Genomic DNA, 20,318 nt, shown 5'->3' on the forward strand with positions numbered 1-20,318 from the left:
CAACACTCGTGGGCGGGGCCTGTGTCTGTCAACACTCGTGGGCGAGGCCTGTGTCTGTCAACACTCGTGGGCGGGGCCTGTGTCTGTCAACACTCGTGGGTGGGGCCTGTGTCTGTCAACACTCGTGGGTAGGGCCTGTGTCTGTCAACACTCGTGGGTGGGGCCTGTGTCTGTCAACACTCGTGGGCGGGCCCTGTGTCTGTCAACACACTTGTGTTTGGGGCCTGTGTCTGTCAACACTCATGGGCGGGCCCTGTGTCTGTCAACACTCGTGGGCGGGGCCTGTGTCTGTCAACACTCGTGGGCGAGGCCTGTGTCTGTCAACACTCGTGGGCGGGGGCCTGTGTCTGTCAACACTCGTGGGCGAGGCCTGTGTCTGTCAACACTCGTGGGCGGGGCCTGTGTCTGTCAACACTCGTGGGCGGGCCCTGTGTCTGTCAACACACTTGTGTTTGGGGCCTGTGTCTGTCAACACTCGTGGGTGGGGCCTGTGTCTGTCAACACTCGTGGGCGGGGCCTGTGTCTGTCAACACTCGTGGGCGAGGCCTGTGTCTGTCAACACTCATGGGCGGGGCCTGTGTCTGTCAACACTCGTGGGCGAGGCCTGTGTCTGTCAACACTCGTGGGCGAGGCCTGTGTCTGTCAACACTCGTGGGCGGGGCCTGTGTCTGTCAACGCTCGTGGGCGGGGCCTGTGGCTTTAGTGACGTCACTAAAACAGCGTTCTGAAAACAGGTCGTTGGGAGACGCTGCTTATGTTTTATGGGGATTAATAAAAAAGGAGTGAGTGGATTTTTATCACTATTGGTTGGTTGTGTACACACACTGCCAACACACATTTATGTCCAAACAGCATGCAAAAGGGAATTTTGCATAAAATGGGACCTTTAAGTCAGGTGATTGGCTGGGCCATTCTAGCAGCTTTATTTTCTTTCTTTGAAACCAATTGAGTTTCCTGGGCTGTGTGTTTGCTGAAATGTCCTCCCTCGTTTCATCTTCATCATCCTGGTAGATAACAGCAGAAATTTGCCAATTCATCCGTCCTTCAATTATGTGAAGTTTGCCAGTGTTTTTAGGGTGATGTGCAGTGCCATTTCTCCTCCAAACATGGTGTGTATTATGGCATCCAAACAGTTCAATTCTGCTCTCATCTGACCACCCTGTATTCTCCCAGTATTTCACTGGCTTTTACAAATGTTGTGCAGCAAACTTTAAACGAGCTTCAACATGCTTTTTCTTCAGCAATGGAGTCTTGCGTGGCGAGCGTCATAAAGGCCATGGCGGTGGAGTGATTACTCAGTTATATGCGGGATATTTATGCAATTTTATGCAATGAAATTGCGGGAACTTGCAAAAACTGCGGTTTATTGAAAAAGAGAGAAAAAAAGTGATTCCCCAACACCCTGTTCTCACTAGGCCACTGCCTTAATGTAAAGAGTCATTTCTTATCACTTCCTTTGATAAGCAAGCATAACACATCACAGAAAGTGCTGGAATATTTCAGTTCTCATCTTGTTTTATTTCAGACTTAAATAAAAAACATTGAGTCAAACAAGTTCTGTAGCTTTACAAAAGGAATATGCTACAACTTCTGTAAAAATGAATTAATAAAATATAAAAAAATAAAGTGTGCTCCTGTTTTACAGCTTTTCGATGATGTTCACGTCGCATAATTACATCACTTCATAACGTTCCCATGGCAACATGGAAACGGCTGCTCTTGTGTGAAGCAAACGCAACATTTTTCAACTTTCTGCTAAGATATATGTGACCTTTTTGCAATGAAAATGCGGGGATTATGAAATCATGCAAGCCCCGCATATTTTGCGCGGAAATCGGCAATTTATGCGGCGAAAGTGCGGCGTATTTGAAAAAATGCAGCTCCCGCATAAATATGCGGACTTTGGCTGATTATGCTCTAAATCATGCGATCGTGTTTTTCTGGAGGGACTGATTTATGGTGAAATGATTGTCTTTCCACTTGCGTATTATCGCCCCAACAGTGCTCACTGGGAATTTCAGAAGCTTAGAAATGCGCCTGTAAACCAATGCCATCATTATGTTTTGCAGCAATTAGGTTGCGAAGGTCTTGAGACCGCTCTTTGCTTTCACTCATCATGAGATGTGTCTTGTGTGACACCTTGGCAATGAGACCTTTTTGTAGGCCATCATTAGGGACGGAACACGCTGATATTAATCGGTTTAATTACTGATAGTTTTCAGCTGTTGTCTTGGCTTTCCATGCCTTTTTGCACCTCCTTTTCTTCATGTGTTCAATACTTTTTCCCTGTGTCATTTCACATTATTACACATAACTTAATTTCTGAACTTATTTGTTTTGGTTTCTTTTTCATGTCATATTTTCATATTTACTGAGAAAAATGGTGACGTGTTCAACACTTATTTCACCCGCTGTATGTCTAGTCATGCAATAATATCAGGTTTTCCCAAAATGACCCACATTCTCCCCTCCATTCCTTATATTATTTTTATTTTATTTTATTTTAATTTATTAAGTTCAAAGTTTCACATTTCAGTTTGACTTTTGTGGCTTTTGTTTCTTGATCTGAATGGCTTAGAAACACTGTTTTGTTTGTTTTATTATTTCGATTTTTTATTTTAATGTATTTTCCACACAAACATTCTTTTTGATCTCGTCCTACGGCTTTTATTCGATTTTTCTCCAATATTATTATTGTCATTTAAGTAAATCAGTGAATTCGACAAAGATACTAAAGAGGAAGTGAGGTCATAGTGAATTATTCATGTGTCACTGCTATTGGAGATGAACGCATCTTTTTTTAAAGAAATTAATACTTTTATTCATCAAGGATGCATTAAATTGATCAAAAGTGAAAGTAAATGCATTTATAATGTTACAAAAGATTCTATTTAAAATAAATGCTGTTCTTTTGAACTTTCTATTCATCAAAGAATCCTGAAAAATCACGGTTTTCACAAAAAGCTGAAGCATGAAATCATCATATTATAGTGATTTCTGAAGGATCATGTGACACTGAAGACTGGAGTAATGATGCTGAAAATTCAGCTTTGATCACAGGAATAAATTACACTTTACTACATATTCACATAGAAAACAGCTGATTAACATTGCAAAATTATTTCACTTTTTTTTACTGTATTTTTGATCAAATAAATGCAGCCTTGGTGAACAGAAGAGACTTCATTTGAATGGTTGTCTTAATTTTTAATGTCATAAATGTTTTGCTCCATTTTCCCAGAAGAGGAAGAGTGTAAATGTGTATATCTATATCATATTTTAGGAGTACACTGGGTTATGTAGATATGATCTGAAAGTACGATTAGACACAGTAGTGTAGTTTTGTTGTAGTTTGGAGCTGTTATCTGTCGGCCGCCTCATTCACTCGAATCCTCTTGTTTTCAGAGAGAGAGAGAGAGAGGTTTATGACGAATGACAGCTCGTCTCTCTCTCTTATCTCGTCTCTGTCTGATAAAAGCTATTCTGTCCACACACATTCATTCGGTGTCGGTGTCGATGAAATCGTCCAGCAGGTGGAAATCTGTGCCGTCACTGACGAGTGATAAGACTCAAACTCTTTACACATGTACACTGAAAAAAAACTTCATTTACTTCATTTCTCTTTGACAAGTTTTTGCACAAATATTTTTTAAGTAAATTTCACTCTCAACTCCACTTAACTAACTTAAATGAAAGTAAAAAAGAAAATCAGTAATTTTAACTTAGCTAGTAAAAGGTTGAGTAATATCTATTTAGTTGAAGTTTCCTTTGCAATACATTTCACTCAAACAATATAACATTGAATTAAACCACACCTTCAAAGTATATGCTTTACTTAGAAACATCTAAGTAATTAATACAATAGATATTGTGTGAGACACCATATTTACAATTTAAAAATCATGCATCATGTGAACGCAGAGACCTCAATACTTGGTAGACAATACACAATGACGGGAACATTTGATGGATCGTTTTTGTGTTTGAATGTGTCATTTTGAGTAGAATATTAACTCCAAATGTCACAAAATGGCAAGTTACTAATCCTAACAACAAAAGCAATGATAAAACAGTGTAAATACAGCTGGAAAATAGTTTAAAAAAATCAACCTCATTAATTATTCAAAACCCAGTGCATGATGGGAACACCAGTATCAGAAAAGTTGAGTAATTTTACTTGATTTTACACGATTTAATTGAGTACTAATACAGAATTTACTTTTTTTTATTATTCTTGCCTGTACTAACTTTTTCATGTAAATTACTGTTTTTCTGTAGTATTTACTTCACCACAAAAATCATTTTTATCAGTGTACACTAGTGCTCTTACACACACAGAGCCTCTGCTTTGTTGTAATTGGAGCTGTTTGTGAAGTCAAGCATCACTATGACTGTCACTCATACTGTGAGTTAGTGATTTAAACAAGCCTGTAAGTATTAAACTTCTCCGTATAACTCTTCAAGCACCACATGCAGTATGGACTGACTTTGGCACATAATTATAGATGCTCAGCTGTAATGTAATGACACACGGTTGAAATCACAGTAAGAACATTAACCTCGCATACGTCAGTGATGGAAGTGTGTGATCGCCCAGCAGAAACTCAAAGCTCAACTCAAATATTCCAGAAAAATCTTTTTCACCACAGACCAACAGTGCAGAAACACTTACTGAGTCGTACACACACATGACCGTGTTTATTTTGTTTTATTTTCCATGATTTTATGTTTCCACTATTTATTTTATTTTGTTTTATTTTATTATTTCATTTTATTACTTTATTTTATTTTTTCATTATATTAGTAAGAACATTAATCTCACCGACGACATTGATTTAAGTGAGTGATGAAAACTTCCTTTCATGTCATTTTGTATTTTGCAAGTAAATGCAACTTGATTTATTTTTAATTTAGATATTTGTACTAGAAAATAATAAAAATGTCGAGGAAGAACGTCACTTTTTGCAGTGCTAAAGTTTCTGTGTGACAAAAGGAGCCAAATTTTTCCCTCATTTTATTTATTTATTTATTTATTTATTTATTTTCCCTATTTGTTTATTATTATTTTATTTCATTTTTACATTATTTTATTTTTTAAATTATTTTGTTTTTATTTTCCCTTTATTTATTTTGATTTAGTCTAATTTCTTTATTTCATTTTATTTCATTTTTTTCATTATATAATTTTTTAATTCATTTATTTTGTCATTAATTAATTCATTATTTTTAATCCATAAGCCCTAATAGCACATACACTGCATCACAAAACTAGACCGATCTTGTGAGAAGATGCTGCACATCAACAGGAGATTAACACAAATATAGATCAGATAAAGTATTTCTTAATATAAATATGGAAGACACACATTTTATACAACACAATCAACTTACGTATGCACAATAGCTCTCATTCAGAGCGTAAGAAATACTTTATTCAAAAGAGATAAGTGAGGATTAAAAAAAGTTTAGGATTAATTCATGGTATTGTTCTTTATTATTCCAATAGGATTCCTCAAGCGGCCGGTTTTCCTCAGAAATGGAGTTATCGTGTCTTGTGTGTGTGTGTGTGTGTGTGTGTGTCTCAGGTTTCGTCAGCTTTGATAACCCGTCCAGCGCTCAGGCGGCCATTCAGGCCATGAATGGGTTTCAGATCGGCATGAAGAGACTCAAAGTTCAGCTGAAGAGGCCGAAAGACGCCAACCGCCCGTATTGACCCTCGCATGATCATCACAGGTCAGTTCTGTTCAGTGTCATGGAGATCTGAGAAATTAGACATCTGGGGTGTGTTTCCCGTACACCGCTGTAACTCGCTGCTTCACGATCATACGATGCATCGTTGAAGAACTCAACTATAGTCACGACTTTCCTGAAACCGTTCCTGAAACCGTACCGTGTCGTTCAACCACGTTGGTTAATGATATCACGCAGGTTTTGGAGTAATAACTACTGTTATTGACTCTTTTTTAGATCGAATTAATGCGAGATGTTTTGCTATAAATAACAGACACTAGTGCGTCTAGAAGGTCCGACACATTGATCGTTTCTGGGATACTGATAACTACACTGAACAAAATTATAAACGCAACTCTTTTGTTTTTGCCCCCATTTTTCATGAGCTGAACTCGACTTTTTCTATGTACACAAAAGGTAAATTTCTCTCAAATAATGTTTAGAAATCTGTCTAAATCTGTGTTAGTGAGCACTTCTCCTTTGCCCAGATAACACGTTCAGTTTAGGATTAACAGACAAAACCTGTGTTTTCAATTGAAGCACTGTGTTATACTACCGGTCACATTTGTGAACGTTAACAAATGTACACGTCTTACGAGCAAAATATATATGCAGGAGTATAATTCTCAAAATATATCAGTAGTAGACCCTCTAAAGAATATATGTACAAAATATGATAGTTCTATCTGTTAATTAAGATGTTTTACATACTACTTTTTGTAGTAGTCTGAGGAAGACATCTTCTTCTAGAGCTGTGTCCCAATGTGAAGGCTGCATCCTCCGAAGGACACGTCCTTCGAAGGACCCAGCCTACCCAGCCTTCGAAGGACCCAGCCTACCCAGCCTTCGAAGGACGCTCCGCATGTAGCCTTCGTATGATTCCCGAATTGCGCATCCAGGTGTTCCCGATTACCGCTCCTGGCGCCAAGCAACGGTGCGAGAGTAGCCTACAGCTGCCATCCTGATAAATCATTTTATATAATTGAATAAACATTATTTTGTTTATATTTTACTGGAGGACATGGTGAGGATGTTTCAGTCATGTATTTTCGGCTTTAATAGCCGGATCATGGCCAGAGGTTTTCTGCGTCCCAATTCAGAAGCTGCTTCCTGAATTGCCAGATTACACTTTAAACTGTTCAAGTATTGGGTGTTAACTTACGTAAATAGTGTAATGAAAAGAAAAGAAAACATACATGGGGATATGGTTCAAATGTTCACTTATATCTTACCTTGATGCGATTTTGTAGGCTAGTGTATTCTTTTTATTATGTAGCATAAATGGACAATATAAATGATGAATATAAATATATTTTTAAACCCCGTATCATGGAGGGAAAAAACCCTCCATCTGTGGGAAAAAAACAAAACAATCCGTGGCGACGGTTGTGCAATCCGATAATATACAAGCTTGAAATGTCCACTTTTAAACGAACAAATTCGAATCTAATTTCCAGGTTCTAATTTGGCCTTAGAAAACCAGTAATATCGACTTTTTTTTCCCTATCAATTTGTGAATATTTCAAATATTTAATAAAGGGGAAAAAGTCATAAACAAAAATCTGAAAATACGTCAATACCCTATATATATATATATATATATTTTTTTTTTTTTTTTTGCGCAGCATTTGGTGTGTACAGTTCAAATTCAAATTTTGGTTCTCAACTTGCGTTTTAAAAATAGCAAGTTTTTAATGAGCCTAACAACCGTTCATTTTTTCGTTTTTCAATTACTGGTTAAAAAAAGAAAACGAATGGACGCAAAAGTACACGGACCTTATATTATTAATTATTTCAAATAATGTAGGCTATTTGTAGAAAAAGTTAGTGTTGGGTCCGTGTACTTTTGCGTCCGTTCGTTTTTGCACAAATACAAGTAGTTGCGAATGATGTATTATTATTTTCTGTATGACCAGAAATGATAGAGTAGCCTATTTTAAGTTGTTTCCACTGTTGATAGAAAAATGCAAGTGTCCGCGGCCGCGCGCCTCCACACTCCACACAAACACTTGGATATGCTCAAAATCTTGTTTATTTATTATAATCTTTGTTCCTTTTTTTGATAAAAGCGGCTTCTAAATATGTAGCCTAAATGTAGCCCAGGCCTACTACTAATAATAATGATAATTAGTATTATTATTATTTGTGTTTATAATTATAACTATAAATGAGTTCACTGAAGACAGTAGGCTAATATGTTAATCATAAAATAATTTATGAATGTTTTATTTTTATATAATAAAACCTAACCTTGTGTTTGTGTTAGGCCTATATTTCTTTTTTATATGTGAAGTCTTTTTTTGCTTATTCTATTATACTGAGCTTTTTACTCCCAAAAATGGAGTTTTAGAAAATTGAAGAAATTATCCATTAAAAAAAATGAAGTTTAAACTCAATGCAAAGCATCCCTCATAAACAGGTGGACTGGTTGAATCATCGTGGGCACGATTTGTTAAAAGAATTCGTGAGTACAGTTTATAGACTGAGGGGACGGACTTCACAACCGTGGCCACGGATTGTTTTTTCCCCAACAGGAGACTTTCTGGGCTCCATACTACGGGAATATAAAACCCAGTTGAATATAAAAAAGTGCAGTTCAAATGTTACTCCCGCTCGTCATCGGTAGCTGTCACAGTTGCTAAGGCGACAAGAACAATCATCCGTCATTTTTTTAAATAAAACTGCTGTCGTCACCGGCCCGCAATGACTTACGGGGTAGGATCGGGGAGGATAGACCGAGAAGGATCCATTTATGTATCCTTCCTTTCACGGGGAAACGAAGAGTGCATTTGGCGTCGCTTTTGAATCAGGGTAGCCTTCGTTGCGCCGCGATAACGCAACCGGCCTTCGAAGGATGCGAAATTGAATTGGGACAGCCTTCATCGCGCCGCGGTGACGCAATCGGCCTTCAAATGCGGCCAATCGGCCTTCAAATACGGCCTTCGGAGGACGCAACCTTCACATTGGGACACAGCTTAGATATGCAAGCAGGAAGTAAACTGATCTGGTCATGTGACCGTTCACACTAGTCACATGACATTAAGAGATTTTAATCAAGACAATCTATTTTTTCATTTAAAAGTTGAATTTCTTCCCCAAAGCCAATAACAACATTTTTAGAGCTTCTAGAAGTAAGAAAAAAGATGCGGTCACAATTGTGAGCGGTGGGATTAAACGAAAGTGCCCGTGGAAATTCAGTTTTTGTGTGTGTTTTTAGTTATTGTTGGTTTGGTGTGTTTGAGTGCTCATTGTTACAATTAAACAGCAAAAGTTCAGTGACATTTTTATTTGTGCATGGTAGAAAGCAAATACTGATACTGACATAATGACATTCAATAAATATGGAAAGTTGAACTACAGGATTCAGGGAGCAGATTCACAGTGATCTCTGAGAAAACGCTACGCTTGAGCAAACAGTTTGTGAATACGCTACTACAAATGATGGCCGTGAATAAAATATAATAATCAGAAGTAAACAGTGTAGCTGACGGAGTGTTTTTGTCAGAATGTTTATTTTAAAACCACAACCTTCTAAACATCTTCAATGTGTGCTTCTTTTACCGATATATTTACAGATATCTTTTGCATTTCTAATCCAAACAACGTTAAACTCGGCACTGCTCTTACTCGTGCCCGTAGCAAGACACCCGTCAAGTCTGAAATCCATCGGACTAACGGTTCGAGAGATATGCGAATAACACACACACACACACACACAGACGTTCCTGTGATTTATAGATATATTTCCAGATTCAATCATAGACTCGTTCTTGCGCACTAGAGCTCGTTCACACATGCGAACGACACGTTTAAGAACGACACTTTAAATCTCTTGACAAACTAAAAGACGTAAATGACATTTGTATGTATTCTAGATAAAAGACAGATTGTACTGAATGTCCGCTTGATTATTTTGCACAAGATCAGTATTTATTGAGTCACATGTCATGCAAACTATAAACTCTGTTTCTAACCACAGCTTGAGATCTGTCGTTAAACACACAACTCTGCGATGCTGTTTGCGAATGTTCGTTGTAACGATGGTTTCGGGAAACACGACTTGTTGAACTATGATGATAACGACTTACCATGTTTTTGGGAAACACACTCCAGTTCTGCGATCATTTACTTCATGTCGTCACAGACCCGTACGATCTTTTATGCTCTATGACGGTTTATTATACAAGCATCATAAAAGTAGATCATATGCTCTATTCCAGGTCTTCTCACTGCAAAATAATGTTTTTCCTCAGTGTTTCTGTCTTGTTTTCCAGCAAAAATATCTAAACATTTTTAAATCAAGATACATTTACTAGAGAAGCAAAATGACTGAAGATCTATCAAAACTAAGTGACTTCATGCTTAAAATGAGAAAATATCAGCCAATGAGGTCAGAAAATTGTTTTCTGTTTGAAATAAGTTTATTTTTCTGATCCAATTGCCAGATACTGTTCCTCATTTTAATAATAAACTCATTTAATTGTGATCAATTTCAGAGAAAACACAACATTGGTGATTGTAACGATCATCAGTGAGAGTGCCCAGGTTTACCATCTGAGGCTCAGACTCCATTACCCATAATCCTTTGCCCAGACTAATCAGCCATGATCACATGACCTGTATGTCATTACTGTGTATCCACATTATTCATACGCCTCATGACGCTCTGTGTGAATTATGAGTGTAACTTCCGTTAAGCTGTAAACAATCAGTGAAAGACTCGCTTTATGAACGCGATAAAACGCTTTTATTAATGGATGACATTATTCTACTCACCCTTCAACCATCGAACATTAAAAGTACATTTAAAAGCGTCAACAAGGTAACATTAGTACTGTTCTTTTCTTTCTTTTTCCCCCCATTATTTTATTCTTCCTTGATTTTATTTTATATTATGATGTCTACTCTTTTTCATGCAATAATATCACGTTTTCCCAAAAAGGACCCACATTTTCACCTCCTTTTTATTTTATTTTAAAGCCTTTGTCATGCCATTAAATAAAAATGTTCATAAATGTTTCCAAATTTCCCTCCTCCATCTCATCTGCTCTGGAACTCGTAATTTCTCTTTTAGTGTTTCATTGAAGAAATAAAATCATACGGGTTTGTAACGACACGAGTGTGAATGTAACCGCTGAATTACGCTGAAGAACTCGTTTGAATCATTCCCGTTGTGTGTTTGTCTCACATGTTTTGTCTTGTAAATACTTGTCATGATTAATCCGCTACACATGAATTCCTGAAGCTATGCTAATCTGATTCTGACTAGCCGAATGCCATGGACTGTTGTGTTTCTGTTCTCGAACCCGGCAGGCTCAGGTACAGTAGCTCAGGACGGGCCGCTCTCTTATGTCTTCATCAGAGGAAGCTTGTCCAATCACTGTAAGTCCTCCCAGTGATGTCACGTGCGTGTGGATGACGTCATGTGACCGTGGCATGACGTGGCATTTACTCTATATCTCTCTCTATACTTCTGGTGTTTCCAGTGGTGGAGTGTATCTGGTCTCTTCTGATCGCTGGTATCGCTCCTCGTAACTCAAGTGCTGATTGGTTGATTTTGATGGGTCGTGACCTTTGCCCTTTATTGCTGTTGTACCGTGAGTTGTTGTGCTCTTCCTCGTTGAATGTGGTGGATGTTTTTGCTCTCTGTGGTTTATATTTCTCTCTCTCTCTTCTTTCGTTACTCAAGCTCTGTTTGTTCTGGTGTGTATTGTTGTGTTTTGGAGGTTTCGAAGGCTTGCTCGCGTTATATTTACTTCCTCTTCGTTCAGTTGTAGAGCCCTGTGATTTCCATTGCAGAATCCAGCAAACCGTCAAAATAAATGTTTGGTTTAACTTTAAGAAATTGTGACAGAATTATATTACTGTTGTTTTACATTTTACATCGTTTAAAACTTAATTTAAGGAATAATCAAAAATATTAGACCACGTTTTAATTTTAACAGTAAAGCTCTGTAATGCAGTTTGTTGAGTTTGTTGTTTGGGGATTAACGGTTCATAGAATTTTTTTTAAATTTTTTTAGAAATTTATACATTTATTTGTTTTATGAATTAAATTAATTAGACATGGTTTCTTATTAAAATTTAATTTTAAAAAAATCAAATGGAATCCAGGAAACTAGGTAAATAGTTTGGTAAAAAATAAAACTAAATTTGAAATGAATAAAAAGTATTTCATAGGGCCCTAAAAAAATATTTTTTTGATAAACTTTGAAAAAAAGTTCCGTGATTTTTATTAATTAAACATTTCTAGAATGTAAGTCCAAAAAAAAAATATATATATACGAAAAAAGAAAAGAAAATGGAAAAAAACAGAATTTGGAAAAAAAATAAAACTGATTTTGGGAACAATCTACGGGACTTCATCGGGCCCTACAATATCCTCTGTAAAGGAGAAAGAATCTTTCAGTGCGTTACAACCCCGGCTCTAGGGAAGCAACATAAAGGACACAAAGACAGAAGTCTGCCAATTAAAAGAAAGTTTATTTAATATAAAAAGGAAAAAGGGGACTGTAGAAGCAAAACACAGCTACTGCTCTGCCGGCTGCAAGACGAGAGAGAGAGCGAGCATGCGTCCTAGATTTAAAGTAGCTCCCGTCAGGTGACACCAATTAACCGGTTGATTGCAGGTGATCTACCAGGGAAACTGCAATGACATATAGATTAGAGCACTCACACATAACACTCCCACCCTTAAAACATTGCTATGGAATCCTATGGCAAAGTCAACAAGTACATGAAATATAAACAAACACAAAGACTTACGACCTTGCCAAAGCATCCGCCAAAACATTATCCTACCCCTTTGCGCAAAAACTGGCGTTTAACAGGATTCACCCTATACGGGTGCTGCTTAATAGGGTTAGCTTGGCCTACATCAATGTCATGCTCTAGCACATTGGTACAAGATGGAACATCAGAAAACAAGGCCAAATATTGACCAATTAACTGAATAACATCCGAGCGCTCAGAAAAATTTAGATACGACAAAGGAATGTCTAAATCAGACAGAATTTTAGATTTTGGCAATCTACTCTGAGCAATCTCAGAGACAGCAACACTTCCATCTCCGGTCTCAGTAGATGGAGCATTCAGTGCAGCCAAGGCCTTGACCCCTGTACACGCAGTTTGGTTAGGGTCAAAGTAAGGCTTAAGTAAATTCACATGACACAAACAGGAAAAATTTCTGGAAATGCCAATTCAAGTTCATCTGGACAATCTGACTTGAGGACAGTAGAGGTTACTTCAGGGACAGCTAGCACTTTCCCACCAGCTAAATCATTTCCTAGAATAAAGGACACCCCATCTATGGGAATCTGAGAACAAAGTGCAACAACCACATCCCCAGAGATTAAATCTGATTGGAGATTAATTCTATGTAAAGGCATAGACAGAAATCCTCCACCAAAACTTTTAACAATTACCTCTGAATCTTGAGCTGACTTTTCATTGAAGGGCAAGACATCACATAAAATCACAGATTGAAAAGCTCCTGTATCTCTCCAGATCTTGATAGCTTGCCTATGTTCAGGGTCAGAAGACAGATACACAGAACCATCCATCAGAAATGATGAGCCAGCTAAATCCCCTGTCTTGCATAAAACATCAACTGAAGATGCCAAAGGAAGGCTTGGCACAGGACTTACAAATGCTACAGTCTTTGCAGATTTCTGTTTTTTACTTAGAACAGGACAATCTGCAATAAGATGGCCTGGTGTCTTACAATAAAAACAACCTCTTTCTGAAATCAAACCATCATTAGTCATTTTATTGGCAGGTGATGAGGCAAAAGGCACAGACCTTACAAACCGAGACCTATTGTATTTCATCTGGTCCTGAACCTCAGCTTGTTTGTCACCAAAATGTACCTTATGGGTTAAAACAAACTCGTCGGCCAAAATTGCAGCTTGTTCTAAGGTCACTGCTTTCTGCTCATTCAAATAAACAGACACTACATCAGGCAGACAGTTTTTAAATTCTTCAAGCAAAATGAGTTGCCTAAGATGTTCCTTACTTTCCACCTTCTGAGACGTACACCACCGATAAAACAGATTCTCCTTCCGTTTTGCAAACTCAACATAAATGTCGTGAGCAAATTTGCCACAACTTCGAAAACGCTGGCGGTAAGCTTCAGGAACCAGCTCATATGCTTTCAATACAGCTGCTTTAAACTCATAATTAGCACTCTTCTCTAGGCTAAGAACGGAATAAGCTTCTTGAGCTTTACCCACCAAGATACTTTGTAAAAGCAAAGTCCACACAGTTCTAGGCCACTTTGATGTAATTGCCACCCGTTCAAAATGAGAAAAATATCGGTCAACATCTTTCTCAGAAAAAGGAGGTACTAACTTAATGTGTCTACCAACATCAAATGAAGAACCATCACCTCTTGGAGTTAAAGTAGCAGCTTTTAATTCCAACTCTTTAAGAGACCGTTCGTGTTCAAGATACATTTGTTTCTCTCTTAGTTTCGCATTAACCTCTAGCTGTTTCTCCTGGAAAGCTATCTCTTTGAGCCTAAGCTCAATTGCAGCTTCAGACAAAGGAGCAGTCATGGATTGTGGGGAAAACTGCTTAACTTTTAAGACACCATTGTCAATCAAAACACTTCTAATGATTTCCTTCACACCATCCTTCAGTCGCTTCTCACTACTTGTGATGGGAATTTCATAATGAGAGGACAACAGCAAAAGTTGATCCTTTGTAAAAAAAACTCAAGTAACTCTTCCGAAGGTTCCTTTGGGAAGTCTTCTAAAGAAGCCATTACTAAACTCAACACTAACTACACTTAAGTAGTAACACTAGCTCCTACACAGAAGTTCAGCCGACACAACAGGTCCAATTACACACTGCTACAAAAATGACAAAAGCAGCACACATGCTCTCAAACAAAGCTTTAACCAGAAGTAGAACTAACCCAAACACAGAAGATTACTCACCCCAAGCAATCACAAACATCTAAAGGCAATACTGGGCATTCGTCTACACTAAAGTCCACAAAGGAACTTCACACAAACATTGCTAACACACTAAAGTTAGGATCATGGACCAAATAAACACTACAGTACCTCAAAAAAAAGTTCAACTCACCTAACTCAAGGATTCCGCTTTCACCTCCATCAAAATAGTGAGCATGGTTGCTGAGCTCAAACACAATACAAAAACACATGAGATACACCCGGACACCTGCCTAACACTTCTAATTCCTATCTATCTTCTGAGGTGTACCGGGCACGAGGCGACTTTAAAAGCAAAAACTCAGCAACTGTGAACCAATCTATCAATGGTCACAGTTCTGAAATGCTTACCCCCGACAGAGAACAAGTCTCCAGCCAGAATAACCTCGAAAACAAAAAAGGAAAAATAACAAAAGTGTGAACCGATGGAAGGATTGAGTAATCATCCCAGCTGGAACTCTCACCCTACCTAACCGGGAAAACTCATGCATATATTCAAAAATACTCAAACAACCATACTCACCAAATTATCTCAATCAAAGGGAATAAACAAAAGCAGTCCCCAAAAAATACTTTTTACCAACCAAATTGGACCAGCCCCCATTAGGTTACAACCCCGGCTCTAGGGACGCAACATAAAGGACACAAAGACAGAAGTCTGCCAATTAAAAGAAAGTTTATTTAATATAAAAAGGAAAAAGGGGACTGTAGAAGCAAAACACAGCTACTGCTCTGCCGGCTGCAAGACGAGAGAGAGAGCGAGCATGCGTCCTAGATTTAAAGTAGCTTCCGTCAGGTGACACCAATTAACCGGTTGATTGCAGGTGATCTACCAGGGAAACTGCAATGACATATAGATTAGAACACTCACACATAACAAGTGTTAATGAATCGAGACATCTCACTTTTGCTATATGCAGTTTTCATCAGGATATGTTGGGAATTCAGGAATACTGAAATAGTTTTGCTTGTAGATTCAACCCTGATCATTAGTGATGTTTACTATTTCATTCCAAGTCAACGTCTTTACATTTCTCGAGAAAAATCAATAAGTTGTAATGCATTCAGGTGTTATTGCTGCTGTGTGGACTGTATATTACAGTGTTTGCGGAGGATCATTTCAATTCTGGAAGCTTTAATCAGATCACGATCAGATTAAACACATTGACATCTAGTATAGCAGTTTATAGAACATATGACAATAATGAGTATATTTTCCTCTGCTGTAAATTTGAAATAGGATTTTATCATGTTTGTTGGCAACAAACAAGCAGATTGAGCACATAAACACTTAATGATCTCATAGATGTATATTAAACATTAGATATGTTTTATTGTCTGCGATTGTGCTGTCTGAAAATGATCAGTCAATGGAAAACTGTCCTGCCGTTGCTTTTATTGCTTCTGTCTTGTAGTTGCTGGTTACTTTGTGCATATTTCCATATTTGTGTAGGTTTTGATGTTGAAATCAAACCGTATGTGTTATCAAACAGTAAGACAGTGATTGTTCATCATCTTGTTTATTCACACAGAAGTATTTTAAATAAGTCCTAGAAAACACATTCACAAAAACTTTCATCCAGAGCTTCTTTATGTCAAAAACATATATATATATATATATAACATATATCTCACTCCAAAATCAAATATACAGTATATATATATTTTATTAAACACAGTAGTTTCCAGCTATTCACAAATGCTCTAATTTATTATGTTATGTAACTTAAGTTTAAGTCATGTACTACTAATAATAATATTTTCTATTTTCTTTGTCAATATTGTGTGTATATATATATATATATATATATATACATATACACGTTTTTAAATACTGATTTCCTGCATTATTGTTCATTATTTATTTTTATGACAAATAAGAGCATTTCTTCCTATAATGTGATACAAAAAAGGAAAAATATTTCAAAATTGTATTGTATGGTAATTATGCCTTTTAGAAAGTAGGCCTATGTAAAGTTTATATATATGCTAGTATTGCACTGCTTGCTGATTTTCTTGAGTAAAATCTTTACAGAAATGCATTAAAAATACAGAAAAATAGAAGCAAGCTCAAAAGTAAAACATCTGCACATATAATGAAAATGTGTGGGAGAAAAATGTATAATTGTCATGAAAAAATGAAAATGATGTCACTTGATGCAAAAAATAAAATAAGCTTTATTTTCTTCTGCATTATATAATTTCTTGATTTTGGGGTGGAATATGAGTCGATGAGATTCTGGTTTTCCAGGGACAGCATCTGTAAATGATGAAGGATTCAGGAGTTTTGAGCTGCTAGAATCCTCTTTAATTCAGCATCTGCTTCTTTTCTTCTGTCTCTCTCGTTCTCTCTGTCAGGATGAAAGACTACAACACCTTATTTCCACAAGTCACAAGACTTTTGCTCTGCTACATATCACAGGAGGCGAGCGCTCCCCGGATTCTGTGGGAAAATCACTGAGAGCTGGGAAAACTGGAACACAGAGGATTTTTTCTGCCAACTTTATTCTTTTTTTTTTTTTTGCTTCAGAATTTGCAGGATGCTTTTTTGCATTTTGCAGAGACCAACTTTTTTGCTGCTGTTTTTCGTTTTGTTTTTTTAAGACAAGATTGAGAAAAAAAAACTTTATGAACACGTTATGCTCAAAGCATGCATAAACAAACAAACATATATACAAATGCACACCTATTCTCGCCTTTACATGCACACATACAAAACTATTTTGAAATCCTCATGTAAATGCATTGATTACACACAGACACACACACACACACACACCAGCCTGCTGCCATTTTGGTTTTCGTGCCTACACTGGTATCGCGTGATCTGCGCTCTGGAAGAGAATCCAGGAATATCTACATGCATCATTCCTTAGAAAATAGGGACCAAAGGACTACATGCTTTTTAAAAGTATATAAATATATATATATATATATAAAAAAAAACTCTTACCTTGTAGCTGCGAGTATAATGATTACTAATGTTAACAGTAGAAGAAAGTAAATCTGTAGGTGTGTGTCGAGCGGCCGGTGTAAAAAGACGGTCATGTGACCCTGGTTTTGCTCTGGTAGCTGTTTCTTGCACCGAGACGTAGATTAGAAAAGTAGAATATAGGAGTAGAGTTGCTCATTTTTCATGTTTTCTATTTATTTTTATTAGAGAAGATAATACTTGAACTTGTAAAGAAGAAGGGAAGGAAACTGTACAGATGAAAACGAACTCTCTCCTCGGCCTGCTGGGTAATATCCTTCATCATGTTGTGCTCTTTCTCCATTCCACTATTGGAACGAACGAGGAAACGTGTGGAAGTCTGTCCGACAGCGTCCGGGATCCCAGAAGCCTTTGTGTTTAAGCGACAATCCACAGTCAAGATGATCGGATGTGGCGCGTGTTTTCCTTTCCGTGCTCTTTATACTCGGAGAGAACGAAGGATTCAGAAGTTTGGACTTTAATGACACTGAACGGAGGAAGGTCGATAGCTACTGAAACTGCCAAATGAACCGAAGCGGAAAGAAACGGTGATGTTTTTGATATCCCTTCACTTACTCAGATGTTTATTGGTCTGTTGCTGGTCTAAAACTTCTCAAAGCACTAAACGCACATGATCTCGCTGCACATCCTTCGTCATCAGCGGTTATAGACCTTCATCTGTGCTGTAATCCGCCGTTCATCTGTCAATCCTCTCATTCATTTGTTTGTACAAATATCTAAACATTCTTAAATCAAGATATGGCTAAAGATATTAAGTCTTGTTTACTGAAAGGGTTTATGCTTAAAGTGCCCCTATTATGCTTTTTAAAATATTCCCTTTAATGTAGTGTGTAATAGAGCTGTTTGTGAATGTATAATGTTGAACTGCTGAAACGAGTCGTCAGTAATTCCAGTCTGTTACAAACCTATGTAACTAATTTGCATAATGCCAGCCTGTGATGTTGATTGGCTGAGCAGCGTCTCTTAGCTCCGCCCTCAAACACTGTAGTGTATCTGAGACTGGAAGAGTTTGGTTCGTGTTGTTCGTGTTGAGAAGACGCTGTTTTCTGCTGACAAAGCAAATCCACTTTGATGAGATTGATACGGTAAAACCCACGCCATCGTTACTGTTCGTATCAAGAGCTGAGATTCAGATATGATAATGAGCGTTTGCTTTCTGACCAATCACAGCAGAGTATCTCTCAGAGAGGCGGAGCTTAGAGAGGCTGAATCTTTCATCGAAGTGTTTCAGACACTGAGAGATGAGCTGATGTGCAGTGGATATTAAGAGAAGATTAATGTGTATTTTGAGCTTGAATGCGTGTGAACCTGTTCTAGGAGACGCCTTTAAAAGGAGCCTTTAAAATAACGTAATAGGGGCACTTAAAAATAAGAAAATAATTATGTCAGTGTCGTCAGAAAATGAATTAAGAACAAATTGAATTAAGTGTAATGTTTTTGTGCAGTTTCACATTTATCCTGTTTATGATGATCAGGCCTTAAAAACAACAGTTATTCACCTCGACATTTGGCCACCAGAGATTCATTGACATCTTTATTCCTCTTCCATGTGTAGATATTATGTAATCACCGTTATCCCCATTCTTCCATCTTTCTGAGAGTTCATAGTTAACATTTCTCAATGGGCAGGTCTTTATCTAGTCATCGACGTCGTACGACTAAGATTTGAGGAGAGAAATCCGGGTGTCAATGACCAAACCTGACCTCTTGACCTTCATGCCAGCATAAGAGACGTTGCTGTTTTCCTTTAAAAAAGACGCACCCTCCAGGATCCCAAAGGACCAAAACCATGCAATTCTGCCATGCTGCCTGCCCTTGAGCGCTGATATTAATCTTTCTGTGAACGATGGACAGATACTGATGAGGTAACGGCCTGCCCATGTGTGCAACTCATCAAACTTTGCTCTCCCTTCAGTAATTTTGCTGCATTATTCATAATTATGATTGTTTTTTTGTCTCACCGATCTTTGTAACCAGTATAGTTTTATTTACTCCATTCTGTGCTGATAAAGCCACTTGCTTGAAAACATTTCTTAATCATTACAATTTGCACTAGTTATAGTTAAAAACCTGCCAATGTGTTTCATGCGAATGATGATCTGTGTTATCATTATTATCATGAATATATACGCTGCATATTCTCATCCCAGAAACTCGTTCTGGATTCATCATGAGCAGTCCTTCGTGAAACTGAAGCGAAAGCTTTAGATTAGTTTGTAAGAGGTTTAAGAAGTGCCAAATGTTCATGTTTGCATACACACTACAAAAGAAAAAAAGATTTTATTCCTCAGTGTTTCTGTCTTGTTTGCCAGGACAAATATCTAAACATTCTTAAATCAAGATACATTTACTAGAGAAGCAAAATGACTGAAGATCTGTTATGATATAAAGATATAAAATGACTTGTTTTATGAAAAATGATTAAAAAAAATACTAAATACTAAATTCGTTCCCTCGTTTTACTACATCGTGCGCACAATATAATAATACGTTCCCTCGTTTTACTACATCGTGCGCACAATATAATAATTCGTTCCCTCGTTTTACTAAATCGTGCGCACAATATAATAATTTGTTCCCTCGTTTTACTAAATTGTGCGCACAATATAATAATTTGTTCCCTCGTTTTACTAAATTGT

General features: G+C 37.4%; 1 protein-coding gene across 4 annotated transcripts in view; it reads left to right on the top strand.

Annotated features, from left to right (window-relative positions):
• celf6 (CUGBP Elav-like family member 6) overlaps window positions 1-18,464 on the top strand; it is a 179,507-nt gene extending 161,043 nt beyond the window's left edge. For 3 of the 4 annotated variants that reach the window (XM_077194680.1, XM_077194681.1, XM_077194683.1), the window contains 2 exons: window positions 5,586-5,733; window positions 17,046-18,464. In XM_077194680.1, the coding sequence (XP_077050795.1) occupies window positions 5,586-5,713 (128 nt within the window). In that variant the 3' untranslated portion in view covers window positions 5,714-5,733; window positions 17,046-18,464. Of the gene's footprint in view, window positions 1-5,238; window positions 5,306-5,585; window positions 5,734-17,045 lie in introns of those variants that run through there. The other variant, XM_077194682.1, reaches the window with a different exon arrangement.
• Window positions 18,465-20,318: the final 1,854 nt, after the last annotated feature.

This window comes from Siphateles boraxobius, unplaced genomic scaffold, assembly GCF_051911475.1.
Source record: "Siphateles boraxobius isolate OS27281-9 unplaced genomic scaffold, OSU_SipBor_1 32, whole genome shotgun sequence".
In the NCBI taxonomy this organism is placed as follows: Eukaryota; Metazoa; Chordata; class Actinopteri; order Cypriniformes; family Leuciscidae; genus Siphateles; species Siphateles boraxobius.